This window comes from Scyliorhinus canicula, chromosome 5, assembly GCF_902713615.1.
Source record: "Scyliorhinus canicula chromosome 5, sScyCan1.1, whole genome shotgun sequence".
NCBI lineage: Eukaryota > Metazoa > Chordata > Chondrichthyes > Carcharhiniformes > Scyliorhinidae > Scyliorhinus > Scyliorhinus canicula.
Genome location: NC_052150.1, coordinates 222,628,927 through 222,651,975, shown reverse-complemented (window position 1 = coordinate 222,651,975; position 23,049 = coordinate 222,628,927). Strand labels below are relative to the sequence as shown.

Genomic DNA, 23,049 nt, shown 5'->3' with positions numbered 1-23,049 from the left:
TGAGTGGAGGTTTTGAGTTCAACAGATGGATGTCCCAATGTTCCTAACCAGTGATTGAAGTTCTACCAGTGATTATATACTGGACAAGCTGGTTAGTTACTGGTTAGTTATCACCAGGCCACGTGGTGACTCTCAGTTAACAGGGGCAGACCTGCAATGGCTGGGTCTAGGTGTGCGGATGCAGCCCATGGGCGCTAATCTCCAGTCGAAGGGCCGAAGGGCCTGTTCTGTGCGGGACTGTTCTATGTAACATCTGGGGCACTGACCAATTTCTGAAGGTTCACCCAGTGACACAGCGCCAACTTGTGACTAAAGGGGAGCTTCATTTTCTCTTCCTTGCCACAGATGTCAACTTTCTGCAGTCGGTGCTCCCCCCTTCTACAGAACAGGGTTTTTACGATTATCTGCGCAAAATGGACACATCAACAGTCACCCTGAGAGCTGTGCCTGAGGGATCAGTCGTCTTTCCAAAGGTAAGGGAGGAAGAAAAACTGGCAACACCCAGCCTGTTACAGCAGGTGGCTGTCACTGTGTCTCTATTGTCCTGTCTGCTTCTGTCTGTCTATCTGTGTCTGCATCTGTCTGTGTGTGTCTGTGTGTGTGTGTGTCAGTGTGTATGTGTGTGTGTGTGTGTGTGTGCCTGTGTGTGTGTCTGTGTGTATGTGTGTGTGTGTCTCTGCGTGTGTGTGTGTGTCTGTCTGTGTGTGTGTCTGTGTGTCTCTCTGCGTGTGTTTGTGTCGTCTGTGTGTCTGCGTGTCTCTCTGCGTGTCTGTGTGTATGTGTGTCTGTGTGTGTCTGTGTGTATGTGTGTCTGTGTGTGTCTCTGCGTGTGTTTGTGTTGTCTGTGTGTGTGTCTGTGTGTATGTGCGTGTGTCTCTGCGTGTGTTTGTGTCATCTGTGTGTCTGTGTGTGTCTCTGCGTGTGTGTGTGTCTGTCTGTGTGTGTCTCTGCGTGTGTGTGTGTATGTGTCTGTGTGTGTCTGTGTCTGTATGTGTGTGTTTTTGTGCCTGTGTACGTGTATGTGTTCGTTGATGTATGTGTGTGTCTGTGTGTGTGTATGTGTGTGTGTTTGTTGATGTGTGTGTATGTCTGTGTGTGTGAATATGTGTGTGTGTGTTTGTTGATGTGTGTGTGTGTGTATATGTGTGTGTGTTTGTTGACGTGTGTGTATGTGTGTGTGTGTGTATGTGTGTGTGTTTGTTGACGTGTGTGTGTCTGTGTGTGTCTGTGTCTGTATGTGTGTGTGTTTGCTGATGTGTGTGTATTTGTGCCTGTGTGTGTATGTGTTCGTTGATGTATGTGTGTGTCTGTGTGTGTGTGTGTGTGTGGGGATGTGTGTGTGTTTGTTGATGTGTGTGTGTCTGTGTGTGTGAATGTGTGTGTGTGTGTTTGTTGACGTCTGTGTATTTGTTGATGTGTGTGTGTATATATGTGTGTTTGTTGATGTGTGTGTGTATGTGTGTGTGTTTGTTGATGTGTGTGTGTGTGTGTGTATATGTGTGTGTTTGTTGATGTGTGTGTGTGTATGTGTGTGTGTGTTTGTTGGTGTGTGTGTGTGTTTGTTGGTGTGTGTGTGTTTGTTGATGTGTATGTGTGTGTTTGTTGATGTGTGTGTGTTTGTTGATGTGTGTGTGTGTATGTGTTGATGTATGTGTGTATGTGTTTGTTGATGTATGTGTGTGTGTGTTTGTTGATGTGTTTGTGTATGTATGTGTGTGTGTTTCATAGAATTTACAGTGCAGAAGGAGGCCATTCGGCCCATCGAGTCTGCTCCGGCTCTTGGAAAGAGCATCCTACCCAAGGTCAACACCTCCACCCTATCCCCATAACCCAGTAACCCACTAAGGGCAATTTTGGACACTAAGGTCAATTTAGTATGGCCAATCCACCTAATCTGCACATCTTTGGACTGTGGGAGGAAACCGGAGCACCCGGAGGAAACCCACGCAGATACAGGGAGGATGTGCAGACTCTGCACAGACAGTGACCCAAGCCGGAATCGAACCTGGGACCCTGGAGCTGTGAAGCCATAGTGCTATCCACAATGCTACCGTGCTGCCCTTGTTGATGTGTGCATGTGCATGTGTGTGTGTTTGTTGATGTCTATGTGTGTGTATGTTTGTTGATGTCTATGTGTGTGTGTATGTGTGTGTGTTTGTTGATGTGTGTGTGTATGTGTGTGTGTTTGTTGATGTGTGTGTATTTGTTGATGTGTGTGTATGTTGATGTGTGTGTATGTGTGTGTATGTGTGTGTTTGTTGATGTTGATGTGTGTGTATGTGTGTGTATGTGTGTGTGTGTGTTTGTTGATGTGTGTGTGTATGTGTGTGTGTGTATGTGTGTGTGTTTGTTGATGTGTGTGTGTGTGTGTGTGTGTGTGTGTTTGTTGATGTCTATGTGTGTGTTTGTTTATGTGTGTGTGTTTGTTTATGTGTGTGTATGTTTGTTGATCTCTATGTGTGTGTGTATGTGTGTGTGTTTGTTGATGTCTACGTGTGTGTTTGTGTGTGTGTTTGTTGATATGTGTGTGTATGTGTGTGTGTTTGTTGATGTGTGTATGTGTGTGTGTTTGTTGATGTGTGTGTTTGTTGATGTATGTGTGCGTGTGTTTGTTGATGTATGTGTGTATGTGTGTGTGTTTGTTGATGTGTGTGTTTGTTGATGTATGTGTGTGTGTGTTTGTTGATGTCTACGTGTGTGTATGTGTGTGTGTTTGTTGATGTGTGTGTATGTGTGCGTGTTTGTTGATGTGTGTGTATGTGTGTGTGTTTGTTGATGTATGTGTATGTATACACATGTGTATGTGTATGTATGTATGTGTATGTATACATCTCAGTCATGTCCCCCCTCAGTCTCATCTATTCCAAGGAAAACAACCCCAATCTATCCAATCTCTCGTCATAACTAAAGCTTTCCAGCCTGGACAACCTGCTGGTGAATCTCCTCTGCACCCTTTCCAGTGGCTACCACATCCCTCCTATAATGTGGATTCCAGAGCTGCACACAATAGAACATAGAACATAGAACACTACAGCGCAGTACGGGCCCTTCGGCCCTCGATGTTGCGCCTCTAGCTGTGTTCTAGCTGTGGCCTCACCAAAGTTTTATACAGTTCCAGCATAATATCCCCACTCTTAAGCTTCATGCCTCTGCTAATAAGTGTATCATATGTCTTCTTAACCACTGTATATACCTGCTCTGGTACCTTAAGGGACGGTGTACATACTGATCCTCGGTATTTCCTAGTTTATCAGGTATTCCCTTGCCTTGTTTGTCCTGTCCAAGTCCATCATAGATTCATGGAATTTACAGTGCAGAAGGAGGCCATTCAGCCCATCGAGTCTGCACCGGCCCTTGGAAAGAGCACCCCACTTAAGCCCACACCTTCACCCACCCCCGCAACCCAGCAACCCTTTTGGACACTAAGGGCAATTTATCATGAAAAATGAAAATCGCTTATTGTCACGAGTAGTCTTGAATGAAGTTACTGTGAAAAGCCCCTAGTTGCCACATTCCGGCGCCTGTCCAGGGAGGCTGGTACGGGAATGGTCATGGCCAATCCACCTAATCTGCACATCTTTGGACTGGGGGAGGAAACCGGAGCACCCGGAGGAAACCCATGCAGACACAGGCAGACTCCGCACAGACAGTGACCCAAGTCGGGAATCGAACCTGGGACCCTGGAGCTGTGAAGCGACAATGCTAACCACTGTGCTACCGAGCCGCCTTAACTGAGGGACTGCTGCAATCTTAGAGGTGCTGCCTTTCAGGCATTAACTGAGGAGCCCTCTGCCTGCTTGGGTGCAGAACTTCAGAAGTTCTTTATTATCCCTGAAGCGCTTTGAGATGGTCACTCGCTGTGGAAAGCGCTGCATAAATGCCTTTCTTTTTTTTTGTTGTAAAATGCTACCGTGCTGCCATGATGCAAACCTATTTCAGCATCAAGCTTGCAAGCTGAGCAAATGTCTTGGGCCGTTTTTACGAGGTCGACGATATCACCTCACACTTATCTGGATTGAATTCCATTTGCCACTGATCAGCCCATCTGACCAGCCCGTCTACATCCTCCTGTAATCGAAGGCCATCCTCCTCACTATTTACCGCCCCACCAATTTTTGTATCATCCGCAAACTTACTGATCAACCCTCCTACATTCAAGTCTAAATCATTTACATAAACCACAAACAGCCAGGGCCCCAACACTGATCCCTGCGGGACCCCACTGGACACAGGTTTCCAGTCAGAAATACACCCCTCGACCATCATCCTCTGCTTCCTGCCACTCAGCCAATTCTGGATCCAATTTGCCAAATTACCTTGGATCCCCTGGGCCCTTACCTTCGGTATCAGTCTCCCTTGTGGGACCTTATCAAAAGCCTTGCTAAAGTCCATGTAGACTACATCAAATGCATTTCCCTCATCTACACACCTGGTCACCTCTATAAATAGCTTTTTTTTACACAGAGGGTAGTGGGTGCCTGGAACTCGCTGCCGGAGGAGGTGGTGGAAGGAGGGACGATAGTGACATTCAAGGGGCATCTTGACAAATACATGAATAGGATGCGAATAGAGGGATACGGACCCAGGAAGTGTAGAAGATTTTAGTTTAGACGGGCAGCATGGTCGGCACAGGCTTGGAGGGCCGAAGGGCCTGTTCCTGTGCTGTACTTTTCTTTGTTCTTTGTTCTTGGATATATTTTTGGTTTCTGTGTGTGTCTCTGTGTGTCTCTGTGTGAGTGTGTGTCTCTGTGTGAGTGTGTGTCTGTGTGTGTGTGTGTGTGTCTGTGTGACTCTGTGTTTCAATGATAGAATCCCTCCAGTTTAGAAGCAGGCTATTTGTTGATGAGTCTGCAGCGACCCTCTGAAAGAGCATCCTGCCTTGTCCCGCATCCCCGTCCTACCTCCATAACCCCACCTAACCTTTGGACCCTAAGGGACAATTTAGCACGGCCAATCCACCTAACCCGCACATCTTTGGCCTGTGGGAGGAAACCGGAGCACCCGGAGGAAACCCACGCACACACGGGGAGAACGTACAGACTCCGCACAGACTGTGACCCATCAGGAATGGCAGTGACATAGTGCTATTGTCACTGGAATAGTAATCCAGACACCCAGGCTAATCCCGCCTTGTCAGATGGTGAAATTTGCATTCAATAAAAATCTGGAATTAGAAGTCAAATGATGGAATTAGAAGTCAAATTAAACCATTGTTGATTGTCGTAGAAACCTACCCGGTTCACTAATGTCCTCCAGGGAAGGCAATCTGCCATCCTTACCCGGTCTGGCCTACATGTGACTCCAGACCCACAGCAACGTGGTTGACTCTCAAAAAAAAGCCACTCAGTTTGAGGGAAACTAGGAATGGGCAACAAGTGTTGGCCTTGTTGAAGCCAGGTTCCCGGTGTTGCGAGGCAGCCGTGCCACTGATGCACCATCAATTGGACTCGAGTCGTAGTGAAGTTCCAAACAACAGGCTTTAATCCGCTAGATGTGAGCCCGGCAGTGGTCATGCAGAGAAAGGCCGACTGCCAGCCAGTACGAGCTCTTATACCACACCTTGTAGGCGGAGCTACCAACCTCTCAGCCAATCGGCGGGGAGTCACCTGACCAGCCACAACCAATTGGCAGAGAGGCACATGACGTGCCTGGGCCAATGGGCAGCGAGGCTGCTGTACCAATGGCAGCTTGGTTCTCCGGTAATATGATCTCTCTAGCCATACTACCACAGTCACCCTGATGGATATTTCATTTCAGTTTTGTTTCTGTCGCATGAAAATATGATGCCCTCTCTTTGCATTCCAGCAGAAATATATATTGATTTTGTACATTACTCCTCTCCTACAGTTCATATGATGGATCGGATGACTTGTTTGTGAACTTGCCCGCTCGGTTACCATGGCATGTTTCATCCTTATCTCCCTGACCTATTCCCCAGGACGCTGATCTTGAACTCAGCATTGCCGGTTGCTGCATTCACCTGGAACCTGGGGCCAGTGTCGCTGCTAAAACATTCAATTATGGGGACAGGTTGCACACACCTGGCTTTGTGTTCCCCTGAGTACAAAGGACAAAGAACAAAGAAAAGTACAGCACAGGAACAGGCCCTTCGGCCCTCCAAGCCTGTGCCGACCATGCTGCCCGTCTGAACTAAAATCTTCTCCACTTCCTGGGTCCGTATCCCTCTAGTCCCATCCTATTCATGTATTTGTCAAGATGCCCCTTAAACGTCACTATCGTCCCTGCTTCCACCACCTCCTCCGGCAGCGGGTTCCAGGCACCCACTACCCTCTGTGTAAAACACTTGCCTCGTACATCTCCTCGAAACCTTGCCCCTCGCACCTTAAACCTATGTCCCCCTAGTAATTGACCCCTCTACCCTGGGGAAAAAGTCTCTGACTATCCACTCTGTCTCTGCCCCTCATAATTTTGTAGACCTCTATCAGGTCGCCCCTCAACCTCCGTCGTTCCAGTGAGAACAAACCGAGTTTATTCAACTGCTCCTCATAGCTAATGCCCTCCATACCAGGCAACATCCTGGTAAATCGCTTCTGCACCCTCTCTAAAGCCTCCACATCCTTCTGGTAGTGTGGCAACCAGAATTGAACACTATACTCCAAGTGTGGCCTAACTAAGGTTCTATACAGCTGCAACATGACTTGCCAATTCTTATACTCAATGCCCCGGCCAATGAAGGAAAGCATGTTGTATGCCTTCTTGACTACCTTCCCCACCTGTGTTGCCCCTTTCAGTGACCTGTGGACCTGTACACCAAGACATCAGCAACTAATTAGGCCCTGGGTCACTGTCCGTGTGGAATTTGCCCATCCTCCCCGTGTCTGCGTGGATTTCACCCCCACAACCCAAAGATGTGCAGGGTAGGTGGATTGGCAATGCTAAATTGCCCCTTAATTGGAAAAATTAAACAAAAAGATGAAGTGGTGTCTGAATTCTAAGCGACGTGTTGATCAGGAGTAGAGGAATCGGTCGGGTGGATATAGTGTGGTCAGCCCAGGAACAAGAAACAGGCCATTCAGGGAATTACTTTTCAAACAAAAAGCAGTGGAAATGTGGAACTCTGCCCTTTCAAAAGCTGTTGAGGGCGGGAGTCAATAATATTTTCAAAATGTTCATTAATAGATGTTTGTTAATTAAGCAGGATGAGACAGGAGAATAGAAGGCAGGTAAGCATAGGTAAAATGCATGATTCCCCAATTTAACCACTCTCTCCTGTGTGAATCTCTGTCAGTCTGTGAGGGGTGTTAATGTGTGAATCTGTCAGTCTGTGAGGGGTGTTAATGTGTGAATCTGTCAGTCTGTGAGGGATGTTAATGTGTGAATCTGTCAGTCTGTGAGGGGTGTTAATGTGGAAATCTCTGTCAGTCTGTGAGGGGTGTTAATGTGAATCTCTGTCAGTCTGTGAGGGATGTTAATGTGTGAATCTGTCAGTCTGTGAGGGGTGTTAATGAGAATCTCTGTCAGTCTGTGAGGGGTGTTAATGTGTGAATCTCTGCCAGTCTGTGGGGGGTGTTAATGAGAATCTCTGTCAGTCTGTGAGGGATGTTAATGTGAATCTCTGTCAGTCTGTGAGGGGTGTTAATGTGAATCTCTGTCAGTCTGTGAGGGGTGTTAATGTTAATCTCTGTCAGTCTGTGAGGGGTGTTAATGTGTGAATCTGTCAGTCTGTGAGGGGTGTTAATGTGTGAATCTGTCAGTCTGTGAGGGGTGTTGATGTTAATCTCTGTCAGTCTGTGAGGGGTGTTAATGTGTGAATCTGTCAGTCTGTGAGGGGTGTTAATGTGTGAATCTGTCAGTCTGTGAGGGGTGTTAATGTGAATCTCTGTCAGTCTGTGAGGGGCGTTAATGTGAGAATCTCTGTCAGTCTGTGATGGGTGTTAATGTGTGAATCTGTCAGTCTGTGAGGGGTGTTAATGTGAGAATCTCTGTCAGTCTGTGAGGGGTGTTAATGTTAATCTCTGTCAGTCTGTGAGGGGTGTTAATGTGTGAATCTGTCAGTCTGTGAAGGGTGTTAATGTGAGAATCTCTGTCAGTCTGCGAGGGGTGTTAATGTGTGAATCTGTCAGTCTGTGGGGGGTGTTAATGTGTGAATCTGTCAGTCTGTGAGGGGTGTTAATGTTAATCTCTGTCAGTCTGTGAGGGGTGTTCATGTGTGAATCTGTCAGTCTGTGAGGGGTGTTAATGTGAGAATCTCTGTCGGTCTGTGAGGGGTGTTAATGTGTGAATCTGTCAGTCTGTGAGGGGTGTTAATGTGTGAATCTCTGTCAGTCTGTGAGGGGTGTTAATGTGAGAATCTCTGTCAGTCTGTGAGGGGCGTTAATGTGTGAATCTGTCAGTCTGTGAGGGGTGTTAATGTGTGAATCTGTCAGTCTGTGAGGGGTGTTAATGTGAATCTCTGTCAGTCTGTGAGGGGTGTTAATGTGAGAATCTCTGTCAGTCTGTGAGGGGTGTTAATGTGGGAACCTCTGTCAGTCTGTGAGGGGGTGTTAATGTTGTGAATCTTGTCAGTCTGTGAGGGGTGTTAATGTGTGAATCTGTCAGTCTGTGAGGGGTGTTAATGTGGAACTCTGTCAGTCTGTGAGGGGTGTTAAATGTGTGAATCTGTCAGTCGTGAGGGGTGGTTAATGTGTAATCTCTGTCAGTCTGTGAGGGGTGTTAATGTGTGAATCTGTCAGTCTGTGAGGGGTGTTAATGAGAATCTCTGTCAGTCTGTGATGGGTGTTAATGTGTGAATCTGTCAGTCTGTGAGGGGTGTTAATGTGAATCTCTGTCAGTCTGTGAGGGGTGTTAATGTGAATCTCTGTCAGTCTGTGAGGGGTGTTAATGTGTGAATCTGTCAGTCTGTGAGGGGTGTTAATGTGTGAATCTGTCAGTCTGTGAGGGGTGTTAATGTGTGAATCTGTCAGTCTGTGAGGGGTGTTAATGTGTGAATCTGTCAGTCTGTGAGGGGTGTTAATGTGTGAATCTGTCAGTCTGTGAGGGGTGTTAATGTGTGAATCTGTCAGTCTGTGAGGGGTGTTAATGTGTGAATCTCTGTCAGTCTGTGAGGGGTGTTAATGTGAATCTCTGCCAGTCTGTGAGGGGTGTTAATGTGAGAATCTCTGTCAGTCTGTGAGGGGTGTTAATGTGAATCTCTGCCAGTCTGTGAGGGGTGTTAATGTGAGAATCTCTGTCAGTCTGTGAGGGATGTTAATGTGTGAATCTGTCAGTCTGTGATGGGTGTTAATGTGAGAATCTCTGTCAGTCTGTGAGGGATGTTAATGTGTGAATCTGTCAGTCTGTGATGGGTGTTAATGTGAGAATCTCTGCCAGTCTGTGAGGGGTGTTAATGTGAGAATCTCTGTCAGTCTGTGAGGGGTGTTAATGTGAATCTCTGTCAGTCTGTGAGGGGTGTTAATGTGAGAATCTCTCTCCCCAGGTCGCTATGTTGGAAATCGAGGGGCCTCTGCCCATTCTTCAGATTCTCGAAACACCACTGCTCACTTTGGTGAATTATGCCAGGTTAGGGTGCACCGTTGATTTAATTAGTATTTAATTTTCATGGTTTCTCTCCAGGTGTTTCTGAGCCCTCTGCGATATGATGACATGATCGCATTTTAACACGGTCAAGCGGTTGCACAGTGACAAGCTCACATGTCCGTACAGTCACGTTTTCACATGTTTACAGACAATATTTACTCAAACTTCTCTTTGCCGATTGTGGCCTGTTTCTGCTCTGTGCAGTAAGTTCCGGATGTGCGTCAGCGTTTGGTAGCCTATTCTCCTCTGAATCACAAGGTTCCGGATTGAAGTCCCTCTTCAGGACCTGAGAACAAAAATCAAAATGGCTGTCCAAGTGCTGAGGGAATGCAGCACTGTCAGAGGTGCTTCAGATGCAACATTAAACTGAGCCCTTCTACCATTTCCGTGTTAGTTGTGTCAGCTTCACAGACTGATATCTGTATTCTACCAACTTTTATATGGTGTGAGCTGAACAGTCAGAATTGGTCTCTGCTGGATGTAAACGATCCCAGCGCACTGTTAACCAAGATCAAAAAATGGATAATCTAGGTAACTAACACATTGGTTCTGAATGGTTCTATATAAATGCACGTTTTTCATTTCCTTTGGGTGTGCGGATGTGTCACTTAGAGGGGCTAGAGGTGATATTGCAACAAAGACTACAATCGAGGCCCTCATTCAGAGGCTTACCATCCCCAATCAGACCCCAACATTTGCCGAGATACTGGACAGAAATCACAAAAACATTTTTGAAATTTGTATAATGGTGAAGAAAGGATATTTCACTCCAGGAGTGATTCCACGCAAGGTTATTAAACCATGTTGGAGGCACTGAAGGCAAGGGTGGTTCCGAGTCCAGAGGTGGCGACCTTTGGTGTGTCGGGAAACCTGGGAGTCCAGGGACGAGAGAGGCTGATATTTGGGCCTTTGCCTCCCTGGTAGCCTGGAGACGGATCTTATTGGCGTGGAGGGACTTGGAACCCCGAGATATATAGAGAAATACAGCACAGAACAGGCCCTTCGGCCCACGATGTTGCGCCGAACTTTTGCCCTAGGTTAATCATAGAATTTTGGACAATTTTTCATGGCCAATCCACCCAACCTGCACATCCCTGGACCGCGGGAGGAAACCGGAGTACCCGGAGGAAACCCACGCAGCCATGGGGAGGATGCGCAGACTCCACACAGACAGCGACCCAAGCCGAAACCGAACCCGGGACCCCGGAGCCGCGAAGCAACCGTGCCATCCACAACGATCAGGAGAATGGGTCAGTGACATGGCCGGGTTTCTCAGGCTTCAGAAGATCATGTTCGCCCGGAGGTGGCAGCCATTTATCGACTTCTTTGGAGGAATTAAACTGTCAGCAGAGCGAGAGGTGGGGGGGGGGGGGGGGGGGGGGGGGTGTAAAACGAAAGAGGGAGGCATGGGGGATTGGTTGAGGTGGGAAATAGTTAGTGGGAAAAGGGATTTGGGGAATTATGTTTGTAAGCTATGTTGGTTGGGTTTGATTGTTGGGTGGGTGGGTGTTATTTACTTTGTTGTTTTTCCTCTTGACAGTTGTTAAAATGATATATGCCAAGGGCAGCGCAGTGGTTAGCACTGCAGCCTCACTGCGCCGAGTTGCCTGGTTCGATCCCGGCTCTGGGTCACTGTCCGTGTGGAGTTTGCACATTCCCCCCCCCCGTGTTTGCGTGGGTTTCACCCCCACAACCCAAAGATGTGCAGGGTAGGTGGATTGGCCATGCTAAATTGGCCCTTAATTGGAAAAATGAATTGGGTACTCTAAATTTAAAAAAATAATAATTACATATGCCTTAATAAAATATATATATTTTTTAATTTGGAATGAATTTCCAGTAGAAGCCACTCATGCCCAGAATCCCCAGAACTTCCCGTTGATGGTATTGGGAGCTCCCTTGTAGCTTTCGATTCCACATTCCGTGGGGCCACCCAGGAGTGAGCTTCAAGAGGTGAGGGTTGAAAATTGGTAACCATCCTTGTCTCCACAGCCTCGTGGCCACCAACGCTACCAGATTCAGACTGGCGGCTGGACCAGAGAAGCGTCTCCTGGAGCTCGGCTTGAGGAGGGCAGCAAGGTCCGGATGGCGGTGTCTCAGCCTCGAAGTACTCATACATAGGAGGTGAGGTCGATGGTAAAATACATCATTCTCTGTCCTATTGCGATGCTGCAAGAATCCGACCGTGAAGGGAATAATTGATGTAAAATTGATGCAAATTCTCGAATGATCAGGGAGGGATTTATAGGGCCGGGGTGTTGCCTGTGTTTCTAAGAGAATAAGTAGCTGGCTGATGATGTCCATGATCTAATATTCCAACGTCACCTACGAGCACAGACTCCAAATCCACGCCCAAACTGAATTGCCAATCCCAAACCAAATCCCAATCCCAAACTCTAATCCAAACCCCAAACAGATTCCAAAACCCACCCCCAAACAAAATTCCAATTCTAAATCCCAATTTCGCTCCCAATCCCAGGGAAAAGCTTTGCCAGGTCCATTGACAAAGCGAGTGGAAAAACATCCAAGAGCCTTCAGAGAGGGGGTGCGGTGAAAGAAAACGGATGCTGGGCCAAAGGGGGAATGATTATACGAAGTTGCTGAAGATGGGTCAAAGAGCTGGGAACTTAAGGATGAAAAGAGAGGCAGAGAGATTTAGGGAGGGAATTCGTCATCCTTGCCTGGTCTGGCCTACATGTGACTCCAGGCGCACAGTCCACTGATATCACCCCGACCTGCCATCTCCACATAACAAAGTACTGTACACCACCCTGTCAGCATCAATGGGGCCGAGGTGGAGATGGTTAGCAGTTTCAAATTCCTAGGGGTGCACATCTCCAAAAATCTGTCCATGTCGACACTATCACCAGGAAAGCACAACAACAGCGCCTATACTTCCTCAGGAAACTAAGGAAACTCGGCATGTCCACATTAACTCTTTTACCAACTTTTACAGATGCACCATAGAAAGCATCCTATCTGGCTGCATCACAGCCTGGTATGGCAACTGCTCGGCCCAGGACCACAAGAAACTTCAGAGAGTCGTGAACACCGCTCAGTCCATCACAGGAACCTGCCTCCCATCCATGGACTCCATCTACACCTCCCGCTGCCTGGGGAAAGTGGGCAGCATAATCAAAGACCCCTCCCATCCGGCTTACTCACTCTTCCAACTTCTTCCATCAGGCAGGAGATACAGAAGTCTGAGAACACGCACAAACAGACTCAAAAACAGCTTCTTGCCCACTGTCACCAGACTCCTAAATAACCCTCTTATGGACTGACCTCATTAAGACTACACCCTGTGTGCTTCACCCGATGCCGGTGCTTGTGTAGTTACATTGTGTACCCTGTGTTGTCCTATTATGTATTTTCTTTTATTTCCTTTTCTTTTCACGCACTTAATGATCCGTTGAGCCGCTCGCAGAAAAATACTTTTCACTGTACCTCGGTACACGTGACAATAAACAAAATTCAGTCTATCCGAAACACAACCCCAAACCCAGCCCCGATACCGACATACGTCCGATAACTCACCCCAGTTCCAAACTAATTAGAATCCAACTTAACTTTAAATGAAAATTGGAAAATCGCTTTTGGACGCATGTTTTTATTTTGTACCTGTTTTCCATCAGGATTCGATGGCACGAGTAATGTCCTAGCTGGGAAACTCTATGGGATTCCATTGTTTGGCTCCATGGCGCATTCATACATCACTTCCTTCACATCAATGTCAGAGGTCAAGGTTCAGGTAAGTGCTTCCTCTCCTTAATCCTGAGGCTAATCCAATGACGAGTTACACAAGATAGTAAAAACATATGACAATACAAAACATATATTATAAAATAATATCAGGGGCAGACGGTGGCACAGTGGTTAGCATTGTTGTCTTTGGCGCTGAGGACCCGGGTTCGATCCCGGCCCTGGGTCACTGTCCGTGTGGAGTTTGCACATTCTCCCCGATGGGTCTCACCCCCACAACCCATAAGATGTGCAGGTTAGGTGGATTGGCAACTCTAAATTGACCCTTAATTGGAGAAAATAATCGGGTACTCTAAATTTAAAAAGAAAATTATATCATTCCTTTTTAATATTAATTCTCAGTTTGTTGGCATTGCTGGCAAGACCTGCATTTAATAATAATAATCTTTAGTGCCATAAGTAGGCTTACATTAACACTGCAATGAAGTTACTGTGAAAAACCTCTCGTCGCCACACTCCGGCGGCTGTTCGGGTACACAGAGGGAGAATTCAGAATGTCCAATTCAACTAACCTGCACGTCTTTCAGGACTTGTGGGAGGAAACCGGAGCACCCGGGGGAAAACCCACGCAGACACGGGGAGAACGTGCAGACTCCGCACAGACAGTGACCCAAGCCGGGAATCGAACCCGAGTCCCTGGCGCTGTGAAGCAATAATGCTAACCACTGTGCTACCGAGCCGCCTTAACTGAGGGACTGCTGCAATCTTGGAGGTGCTGCCTTTCAGACATTAACTGAGGAGCCCTCTGCCTGCTTGGGTGCAGAACTTCAGAAGTTCTTTATTAGCCCTGAAGCGCTTAAAGATGTCCATTAGTTATAGAAAGTGCAAAAGTGCTGCATAAATGCAAGTCTTTCTTTTTTTGTTGTAAAAACCCATCTGTTCATATGCACTTTAGGGAAGGAAATCTGCCATACCTACTCAGTCTGGCCTAATTGTGACTCCAGGCCCACAGCAATATGGGCTGGTTTAGCACAGTGGGCTAAACAGCTGGCTTGTAATGCAGAACAAGGCCAGCAGCTCGGGTTCAATTCCAGTACTGGCCTCCCCGAACAGGAGCCGGAATGTGGCGACTAGGGGCTTTTCACAGTAACTTCATTGAAGCCTACTCGTGACAGTGAGCGATTATTATTATGATGTGGTTGACTCTTAAATGGTCAAGCGAACCATTCAGTTCAAGGGCAGTTAGGGTTGGGCAAATGCCAGTAATGTGCATATCCCATGAAAGAATAAATAAATAGAAAGGTCACCCAGTTGAGGAATATCAGTAACCAGATTGTAGAACTACTTTACACAAATGACTTGATGAATGACTGATCCATTATCCTGCGATTGGGCAGCGCTTTCTGTACAATCCTGAGTGCGTTAATAGTTACACCAACAAGCAATTTAAGATGGTCAACTACCTTGTAATGTTTGCACCTGCTAGAGGTGACATACATTTATACACAGGGACCTATTCTCTGCAAACAAAAGAAATATGTTCAAGTCTTGCATCTTTTTGAATTACCCGGGAGCTTGGAGAGCCTACGGTTTACCATTGCTTTCTCCAAGGCAACAGCTCAGCCAATCAGAATCAACTTTCTAACCAATCAGTACCCTTTTCTGCTGGAGTATAAATTGTGTTAGTTTGAAATTTGGTATTCTTGTGTTTGTCCTGATGAGTGAGAGATGAAAAGCTTGAGCAACATGTCTCTCTGTTCAACAGGATTCAAGCTCATCATTCTGTCATTCACACCTCCTCTGGATATATTCGGCCTTGTCCATTAGGCCAGGCAGCGGACTCCCACCAGGAGGCCCTGCTCGCCATACTGGGGCCTTTAGTCGTCTACATAGCGCCTGAACAGTGGACCGGTTTCCAGGCCATGGAATGTCCAAACTCACGGCATTTCTGTTTTCTCAACACCCAGCAGACTCTGAAACCTGCCTCTGAGGGACAGGCCGCTGTGGATTTTGTCTCCCTGTGTGAGACGTGGCTCGTTCGTGTCTGCTGCCTTCTACAAGTGCCCCGGGATCAAATCAATTCCTCCGAGTTGGCAGCCTTCGTTTCCTACGCCATGACATATCCAGCAAACTTCATCGCTCTGGTCGACACATATAGTGTGATGAGGTAGAAAATCAATTTTGCCATTTAAAAAAAATAAAACAGCCATTTGGGACAACCTGTCGCAGCCTAACACGGAAACGTGCACCCAGTAAGGTCCCTCAGAAAGCAATGGGGTCGCTGAGCAATGGGCTCAGTTGGTGGCTCTCTCACCAGAACGTTGTGCGTTCAGGTCCTTCTCAAGGGCCTTGTCACTAATTCTAGGCAGTGGGTGAGCTTCCACTGTCAGAGGTGCAAAATTTTGGAAGTTCAACCAAGGAAGAAAGAAGCACAAGAACATGCAGATAGGGTTTGATGAAGTATGGAGGAGACTTTTTAAAAATAAATTTTGAGTACCCAATTCATTTTTTTCCAATGAAGGGGCAATTTAGCGCGGCCAATACACCTATCCTGCACATCTCTTTGGGTTGTGGGGGCGAAATCCACGCAGACACGGGGAGAATGTGCAAACTCCACACGGACAGTGACCCAGAATGGAACCTGGGACCTCGGCGTCGTGAGGCAGCAGTGCTAACCACTGCGCCATCGTGCTGCCCTAGTATAGAGGAGACTTGAGTGGAGTATAAACACCAGCAGAGACCATTTGGGCCGAATGGCCTGTTTCTGTTCAAATGATATGTAAACATAGATTTGTGTTACATCCGCAGGGCTGAAGTTAGTCTGATTGGACAAGAATGTCTTTTTGTTTGTCTTTTCCATCCTCCTTACATCGTGAAGCCTGTTTGATTGGCGCCGCATCCACCATCTTCAACATTCGCTCCCTCCTCCAGCGACGCACAGTGGCAGCTGTATGTACCCTCTAGAGTGGGGCGGCATGGTGGCGCAGTGGTTAGCACTGCTGCCTCACAGCACCAGGGTCCCAGGTTCGATTCCCCACTGGGTCACTGTGTTTGCACGTTCTCCCCGTGTGTGCGTCCGTTTTCTCCGGGTACTCCGGTTTCCTCCCACAGCCCAAAGATGTGCAGGTTAGGTGGGTTGGCCATGCTAAATTGCCCTTAGTGTCCAAAGATGTGCAGGTTAGGTCTGGTTACGGGATAGGGCGGGAGAGTGGACCTTGGTAGGGTGCTCTTTCAGAGGGTTGCTGCAGACTCGATGGGCAAATGGCCTCCTTCTGCATTGTAGGGTTGTTATGGATTCTATGGATAGAGTCTGCACTGCAGCAACTCACCAAGGTTCCTTAGGCAGCACCTTCCAAACACACAACCACCACCATCTTAGATGGACAAGGGCAGCAGATACCTGGGAACCCCACCACCTGCAAGTTCCCCTCCCCTCCTCGGGCAGCACGGTAGCATAATGGTTAGCACTGTGGCTTCACAGCGCCAGGGTCCCAGGTTCGATTCCCGGCTGGGTCACTGTCTGCGCGGAGTCTGCACGTTCTCCCCGTGTCTGGGTGGGTTTCCTCCGGGTGCTCCGATTTCCTCCCACAGTCCAAAGATGTGCAGGTTCGGTGGATTGGCCATGATAAATTGCCCTTAGTGTCCCAAAAGGTCAGGAGGGGTTATTGGGTCCCACAGGGTTCAGTGTTGGGGCCGCAGCTGTTCACCATATATATTAATGATCTGGATGAAGGGACTGGGGGCATTCTAGCGAAGTTTGCTGATGATACGAAGTTAGGTGGTCAGGCAGGTAGTGCTGAGGAAGTGGGGAGGCTGCAGAAGGATCTAGACAGTTTGGGAGAGTGGTGCATGAAATGGCTGATGCATTTCAACGTGAGAAAATGTGAGGTCTTGCACTTTGGAAAAAAGAATCCAAGCATAGACTACGTTCTAAACGGTGAGAAAATTCATAATGCCAAAGTACAAAGGGATCTGGGAGTGCTAGTCGAGGATTCCCTAAAGGTAAACATGCAGGTTGAATCCGTGATTAAGAAAGCGAATGCTATGTTGTCATTTATCTCAAGAGGGTTGGAATATAAAAGCAGCGATGTGCTACTGAGCCTTTATAAGGCTCTGGTTAGGCCCCATTTGGAGTACTGTGTCCAGTTTTGGGCCCCACATCTCAGGAAGGGCATACTGGCACTGGAGCGTGTCCAGCGGAGATTCACACGGATGATCCCTGGAATGGCGGGTCTAGCATATGAGGAACGGCTGGCGTTCCTGGGATTGTATTCATTGGAGTTCAGAAGGTTAAGGGGAGATCTAATAGAAACTTACAAGATAATACATGGCTTAGAAAGGATGGACGCAAAGAAACTGTTTCCGTTAGGCGAGGAGTCGAGGACCCGTGGGCACAGCCTTAGAATTAGAGGGGGTAAATTCAAAACAGAAATGCGGAGACATTTCTTCAGCCAGAGAGTGGTGGGCCTGTGGAATTCATTGCCGCAGAGTGCAGTGGAGGCCGGGACGCTAAATGGCTTCAAGGCAGAGATAGATAAATTCTTGATGTCGCGAGGAATTAAGGGCTATGGGGAGAATGCTGGGAGGTGGAGTTGAAATGCCCATCAGCCATGATTGAATGGCGGAGTGGACTCGATGGGCCGAATGGCCTTACTTCCACTCCTATGTCTTATGGTCTTATGGTCTTATGGGTCACGGGCATAGGGTGGAGGATTGGGCTTAAGTGGGTCGGTGCAGACTCGATGGGCCGAATGGCCTCCTACTGCACTGTATGTTCTATGTAAGTCACTCACCACCCTGACTTAGAAATATATCGGTCGTTCCTTCACTGTCACTGGGTCAAAATCCTGGAGCTCCTTCCCTAACAGCACAGTGGCTGTGCGTACACCATAAACACTGCCGCAGTTCAAGAAGGCGGCTCACCCACCAACCTATTCAGGGTATTTAAAGATGTGCAACAAATATTGATCTAGACAGTGATTGCCCACATGCCGTGAAATACATTTTAAAAGTGTTATTGGTGATTTTCTAATCCAAGGACAATTCCTGAATCGAGAGAGTTGGAAGATCAGCACTGACACTGAAACAGTTTCCTGACCTGCGTTAATGTCCTGTGGTAGTCACCATCAGGTCCTGGAGTCTTGTCAATTATATTATTTCCTCCACTACCTTTTTCAGTTCAGTAATTTCCTCTCCATAGGGGAGCTGTGGACAGACCTGGGGTTATGGGGATTGTTATGGGCCAGGGTTTCGAGAACCCCAAAGTGTATCATGGAGTTCACCTGACCCACAACTTTGAATAGATTGTGGTATGGGGAGCACACGGCCCACTCTACAGGTGTGGTACAGCAGAAATGCACCAGTAATTTTTTCAAACAAAACAATGTTTATTCAATGAACGCAAGTTAACCTTTTTGAAACAAGCAGTGAATATCTTAGCAACCATTAATTCAAAGATAACAACCCAAAGAATACAACACTAAGTAACCCGTATGCTGTCCTTTTACACCCAAAAGACTTAACAAACCTTTAAACAGAAGCACATCAGAGTTTACATTCAATACTGAAAACATTCATAATTCTGAAGTCACCAAATGATTAAGAGATAGTCCTTCATGGCAGAGAGATCAGCAATACAGCTTCTCTGTCTGACTTCAGCTACAACACACAAAAAACGAAACCAAAAAGACACAGACACACCCAAGCTTTTCTCAAAGTGAAACTAAAAAGCAGAACCAGAGCTCAGCTCCACCCACACTCTGACATCACTGCAGCCAGAGCTCAGCTCCACCCACACTCTGACATCACTGCAGCCAGAGCTCAGCTCCACCCACACTCTGACATCACTGCAGCCAGAGCTCAGCTCCACCCACACTCTGACATCACTGCAGCCAGAGCTCAGCTCCACCCACACTCTGACATCACTGCAGCCAGAGCTCAGCTCCACCCACACTCTGACATCACTGCAGCCAGAGCTCAGCTCCACCCACACTCTGACATCACTGCAGTAACATGAGCAGCCAAACATTTCTTAAAGCGACATTCTCATGACAGGAGAGAGCAGAGGAGAGAGATTGATTGAATCGTTCGTTCAAAGAGCTGACATCGGCAGGATGGGCCAAATGGCCTCCTTCCGGAGAAATTCTTTGGCCGGAATTTTGTTCCCGTAATAGGAATCCAGACAATGGGTCTGAAAACAGAGAGACACCCTTTCATCTCTTTTGTGCGACCTGGAGCTTCATGTTACAGGGAGCCAGACAAATAATTCATCACAATCAGAGCTGCTGTCCCTTTTAAGGATTGTCGGCCACCCCCAGGAGTTGCGGGCCAATCAGAGGGCCAGTAGCTCAGCAGTGCCACCGGGACCGGTGGCCACTGATGGGACTGCACCTGGAGGTAATGACCGCCATGAATGGAAGGAGCTCGCACGGGGGTAACGGGGAGCGTGGCAGGCCCTGGAGAGGGGGTGGGAAATGGCAGCACCACCGCAGAAGCTGGCCATTGGCACTGGGGGCATGCTGAGAACCAAATAGGAGGGCCCCACCCTGAGCCTGCGGGGAGATTTCCCCACCTGACTGAATGCCAACAACGTTGGGAAAGGGGCCTTAATTGTACCACTTAAAGAGCTTAATTGGCCACTGGGAAAGAGAGCCTTCCGCCACCTTCCCTGCAGCGGGCACCTTGGCACCGGCACACCAACCCCACCCCCAAATCTTCTTCGCCATTTTACAGAGCCTCCCTGCCCCCCAACCTTTCTGCGGGGCTCTGGTAAAGTTCAACCCTGTGTTGCTGCTGCGAGGATCATTTTGCTGTTTAACCCAGCACATGTCCCATTGGGATAGAGTTGTCAGCCCAGGACGGTGCTTGTAGGCCTTGTAGATTTAAGGGGCGGTCCCATCCTGAATGTGGACCCCCTGAGGAGCCCCACCTTGGCTTGGCAGCTTTAGCAGGAGTCGGTAGTCCAGGGGAGGTTCCTAACTTTGTCCTCACATTCCCTCACAGGAGCGGCGTTCCCAACTTCTGCGCAGTGTCCTTGACTCTCCATGAAATGGGTTACAAAACACAAGGACTGCGGCTGGACAGTGGAGACCTGGTGCAGCAATCCTTAAAGATCCGCAGCACATTACAGGCCTGTGCGAAGGAGTAAGTCTGACCAGCCATACTCGCCTCCAATCCTCGCTTTGTCTTATTCCCAAATCTCTCCCCTCCTTATGTTAAATGATCTGCTTAACGATGAACTGCTTTTACCCTCAGATTCGGAGTATCGTGGTTTTCAGAAATACCCATTATCATCAGTAATGGTGTCAGTGAAAAGGATCTTATCAACTTACAGAACCAGGTAAGAGTGACTCGCCAATCAGAGGCGAGAGTGACGCACCCACCGTGACAGGTGAGAGGGTCTCACAAGGGGGAGGAACAGCAGCACAGTGTTTAGCACAGTTGCTTCACAGCTCCAGGGTCCCAGGTTCGATTCCCGGTTTGGGTCACTGTCTGTGCGGAGTCTGCACATCCTCCCCGTGTGTGCGTGGGTTTCCTCCGGGTGCTCTGGTTTCCTCCCACAGTCCAAAGATGTGCAGGTTGGGTGGATTGGCCATGATAAATTGCCCTTTAGTGTGAAAAAGGTTAGGTGGGGTTACTGGGTTGAAGGGATAGGGAGAGGTGCGAGCAAGGGTCGATGCAGACTCGATGGGCCAAATGGCCTCCTTCTGCACTGTAAATTCTATGATCTATGATTCCCCTCATTCGAACCCTCCAATCCCTTGTCTCTCATTCTAATCCTCCTCCCCCTCCAAACCATCCTGCCCCTCTACACTCTTTAACCCTCTGGACCCCTCCCCTCACCTCTCTCTCAAATCTGCTGGTCACCCCCCCCCCCCCCCACTCTAGCCCTCTTTCACTAATTGTCCAATTCCTTGTTTTCCAGCGGAATGAAGTTGACTCAATTGGTGTGGGAACAAATCTGGTCACTTGCCCCCTGCAGCCGTCCTTGGGCTGTGTGTATAAGGTACGGTTTGTGTGTGGGGGTGGGCAGGCAGGGGAGTCTGGGGGGGAAGGGTGGGGCAGGCAGGGGAGTCTGGGGGTAAGGGTGGGGCAGGCAGGGGAGGGGGGAGGGGTGGGGCAGGCAGGGGAGGGGGGAGGGGTGGGGCAGGCAGGGGAGTCCGGGGGGACGGGTGGGGCAGGCAGGGGGGTCCGGGGGGAAGGGTGGGGCAGGCAGGGGAGTCTGGGGGGAAGGGTGGGGCAGGCAGGGGAGGGGGGAGGGGTGGGGCAGGCAGGGGAGGGGGGAGGGGTGGGGCAGGCAGGGGAGTCCGGGGGGAAGGGTGGGGCAGGCAGGGGGGTCCGGGGGGAAGGGTGGGGCAGGCAGGGGAGGGGGGGAAGGGTGGGGCAGGCAGGGGAGGGGGGGTGGGCAGGCAGGGGAGGGGGGGAAGGGTGGGGCAGGCAGGGGGGTCCGGGGGGAAGGGTGGGGCAGGCAGGGGAGGGGGGGAAGGGTGGGGCAGGCAGGGGAGGGGGGGTGGGCAGGCAGGGGAGGGGGGGAAGGGTGGGGCAGGCAGGGGAGTCCGGGGGGAAGGGTGGGGCAGGCAGGGGAGTCCGGGGGGAAGGGTGGGGCAGGCAGGGGAGTCCGGGGGGAAGGGTGGGGCAGGCAGGGGAGTCCGGGGGGAAGGGTGGGGCAGGCAGGGGGGGGATCGGTGGCTGAAGCTACACATGGAGCAGAGTGACTGACAACATCCATCAAGTTAGCAAAGAAACTGAGGGCTGTAGGGAATGGGGGAAATTACAGAGATAGGGAGGGATGTAGGGGCTGTAGGTGGTTATAGGGATAGTGAGGACTGTAGGGGCTGGAGGAGGTTACAGAGATAGGGAGGTGGGCTGCAGGGACTGGAAGAGGGTATAGAGATAGGGAGGGTTCTAGGGACTGGAGGAAGGTATAGAGATAGGGAGGGTTGTTGGGGCTGGTGGAGGTTACAGGGACAGGGTGGATTGTAGGGGCTGGAGGAGGTTACAGAGATAGGGAGGGTTGTTGGGGCTGGTGGAGGTTACAGAGATAGGAAGGGTATTGGTCTGGAGGAGATTACAGAGATAGAGAGGATTGTAGGGGCTGGAGGAGGTTATAGAGATAGGGAGGGTTGTTGGGTCTGGAGGGTATGCTGGAGGAGGTTACAGAGATAGGAAGGGTGTTGGGTCTGGAGGAGGTTACAGAGATAGAGATGATTGTAGGGGCTGGAGGAGGTTATAGAGATAGGGAGGGTTGTTGGGTCTGGAGGGTATGCTGGAGGAGGTTACAGAGATAGGGAGGATTATAGAGGCTGGAGGAGGTTACAGAGATAGGGAGGATTATAGAGGCTGGAGGAGGTTACAGAGATAGGGAGGATTGTAGGGGCTGGAGGAGGTTATAGAGATAGGTACGGGTGTAGGATCTGGAGGAGGTTACAGAGATAGAGAGGATTGTATGGCTGGAGGAGATTATAGAGATAGGAAGGGTTGTTGGGTCTGGAGGAGGTTACAGAGATAGGGAGGATTGTAGGGGCTGGAGGAGGTTACAGAGATAGGAAAGGTATTGGTCTGGAGGAGGTTACAGAGATAGAGAGGATTGTAGGGGCTGGAGGAGGTTATAGAGATAGGGAGGGTTGTTAGGTCTGGAGGGTATGCTGGAGGAGGTTACAGAGATAGGGAGGATTATAGAGGCTGGAGGAGGTTACAGAGATAGGGAGGATTATAGGGGCTGTAAGAGGTTATAGAGATAGGGAGGATTGTAGGGGCTGGAGGAGGTTACAGAGATAGGAAGGGTTGTTGGGTCTGGAGGAGGTTACAGAG

The 23,049-nt window shown here is 49.0% G+C and overlaps 1 protein-coding gene across 1 annotated transcript in view; it reads left to right on the top strand.

Moving 5' to 3' along the window:
• Positions 1-23,049, top strand: part of naprt (nicotinate phosphoribosyltransferase) — a 43,350-nt gene that overhangs the window by 2,824 nt on the left and 17,477 nt on the right. Inside the window, 9 exon segments of the mRNA XM_038798580.1 lie at positions 346-473; positions 9,437-9,519; positions 11,530-11,611; positions 11,613-11,661; positions 13,173-13,288; positions 15,210-15,406; positions 20,242-20,382; positions 20,494-20,578; positions 21,164-21,244. Of these exon segments, the coding sequence (XP_038654508.1) occupies positions 346-473; positions 9,437-9,519; positions 11,530-11,611; positions 11,613-11,661; positions 13,173-13,288; positions 15,210-15,406; positions 20,242-20,382; positions 20,494-20,578; positions 21,164-21,244 (962 nt within the window).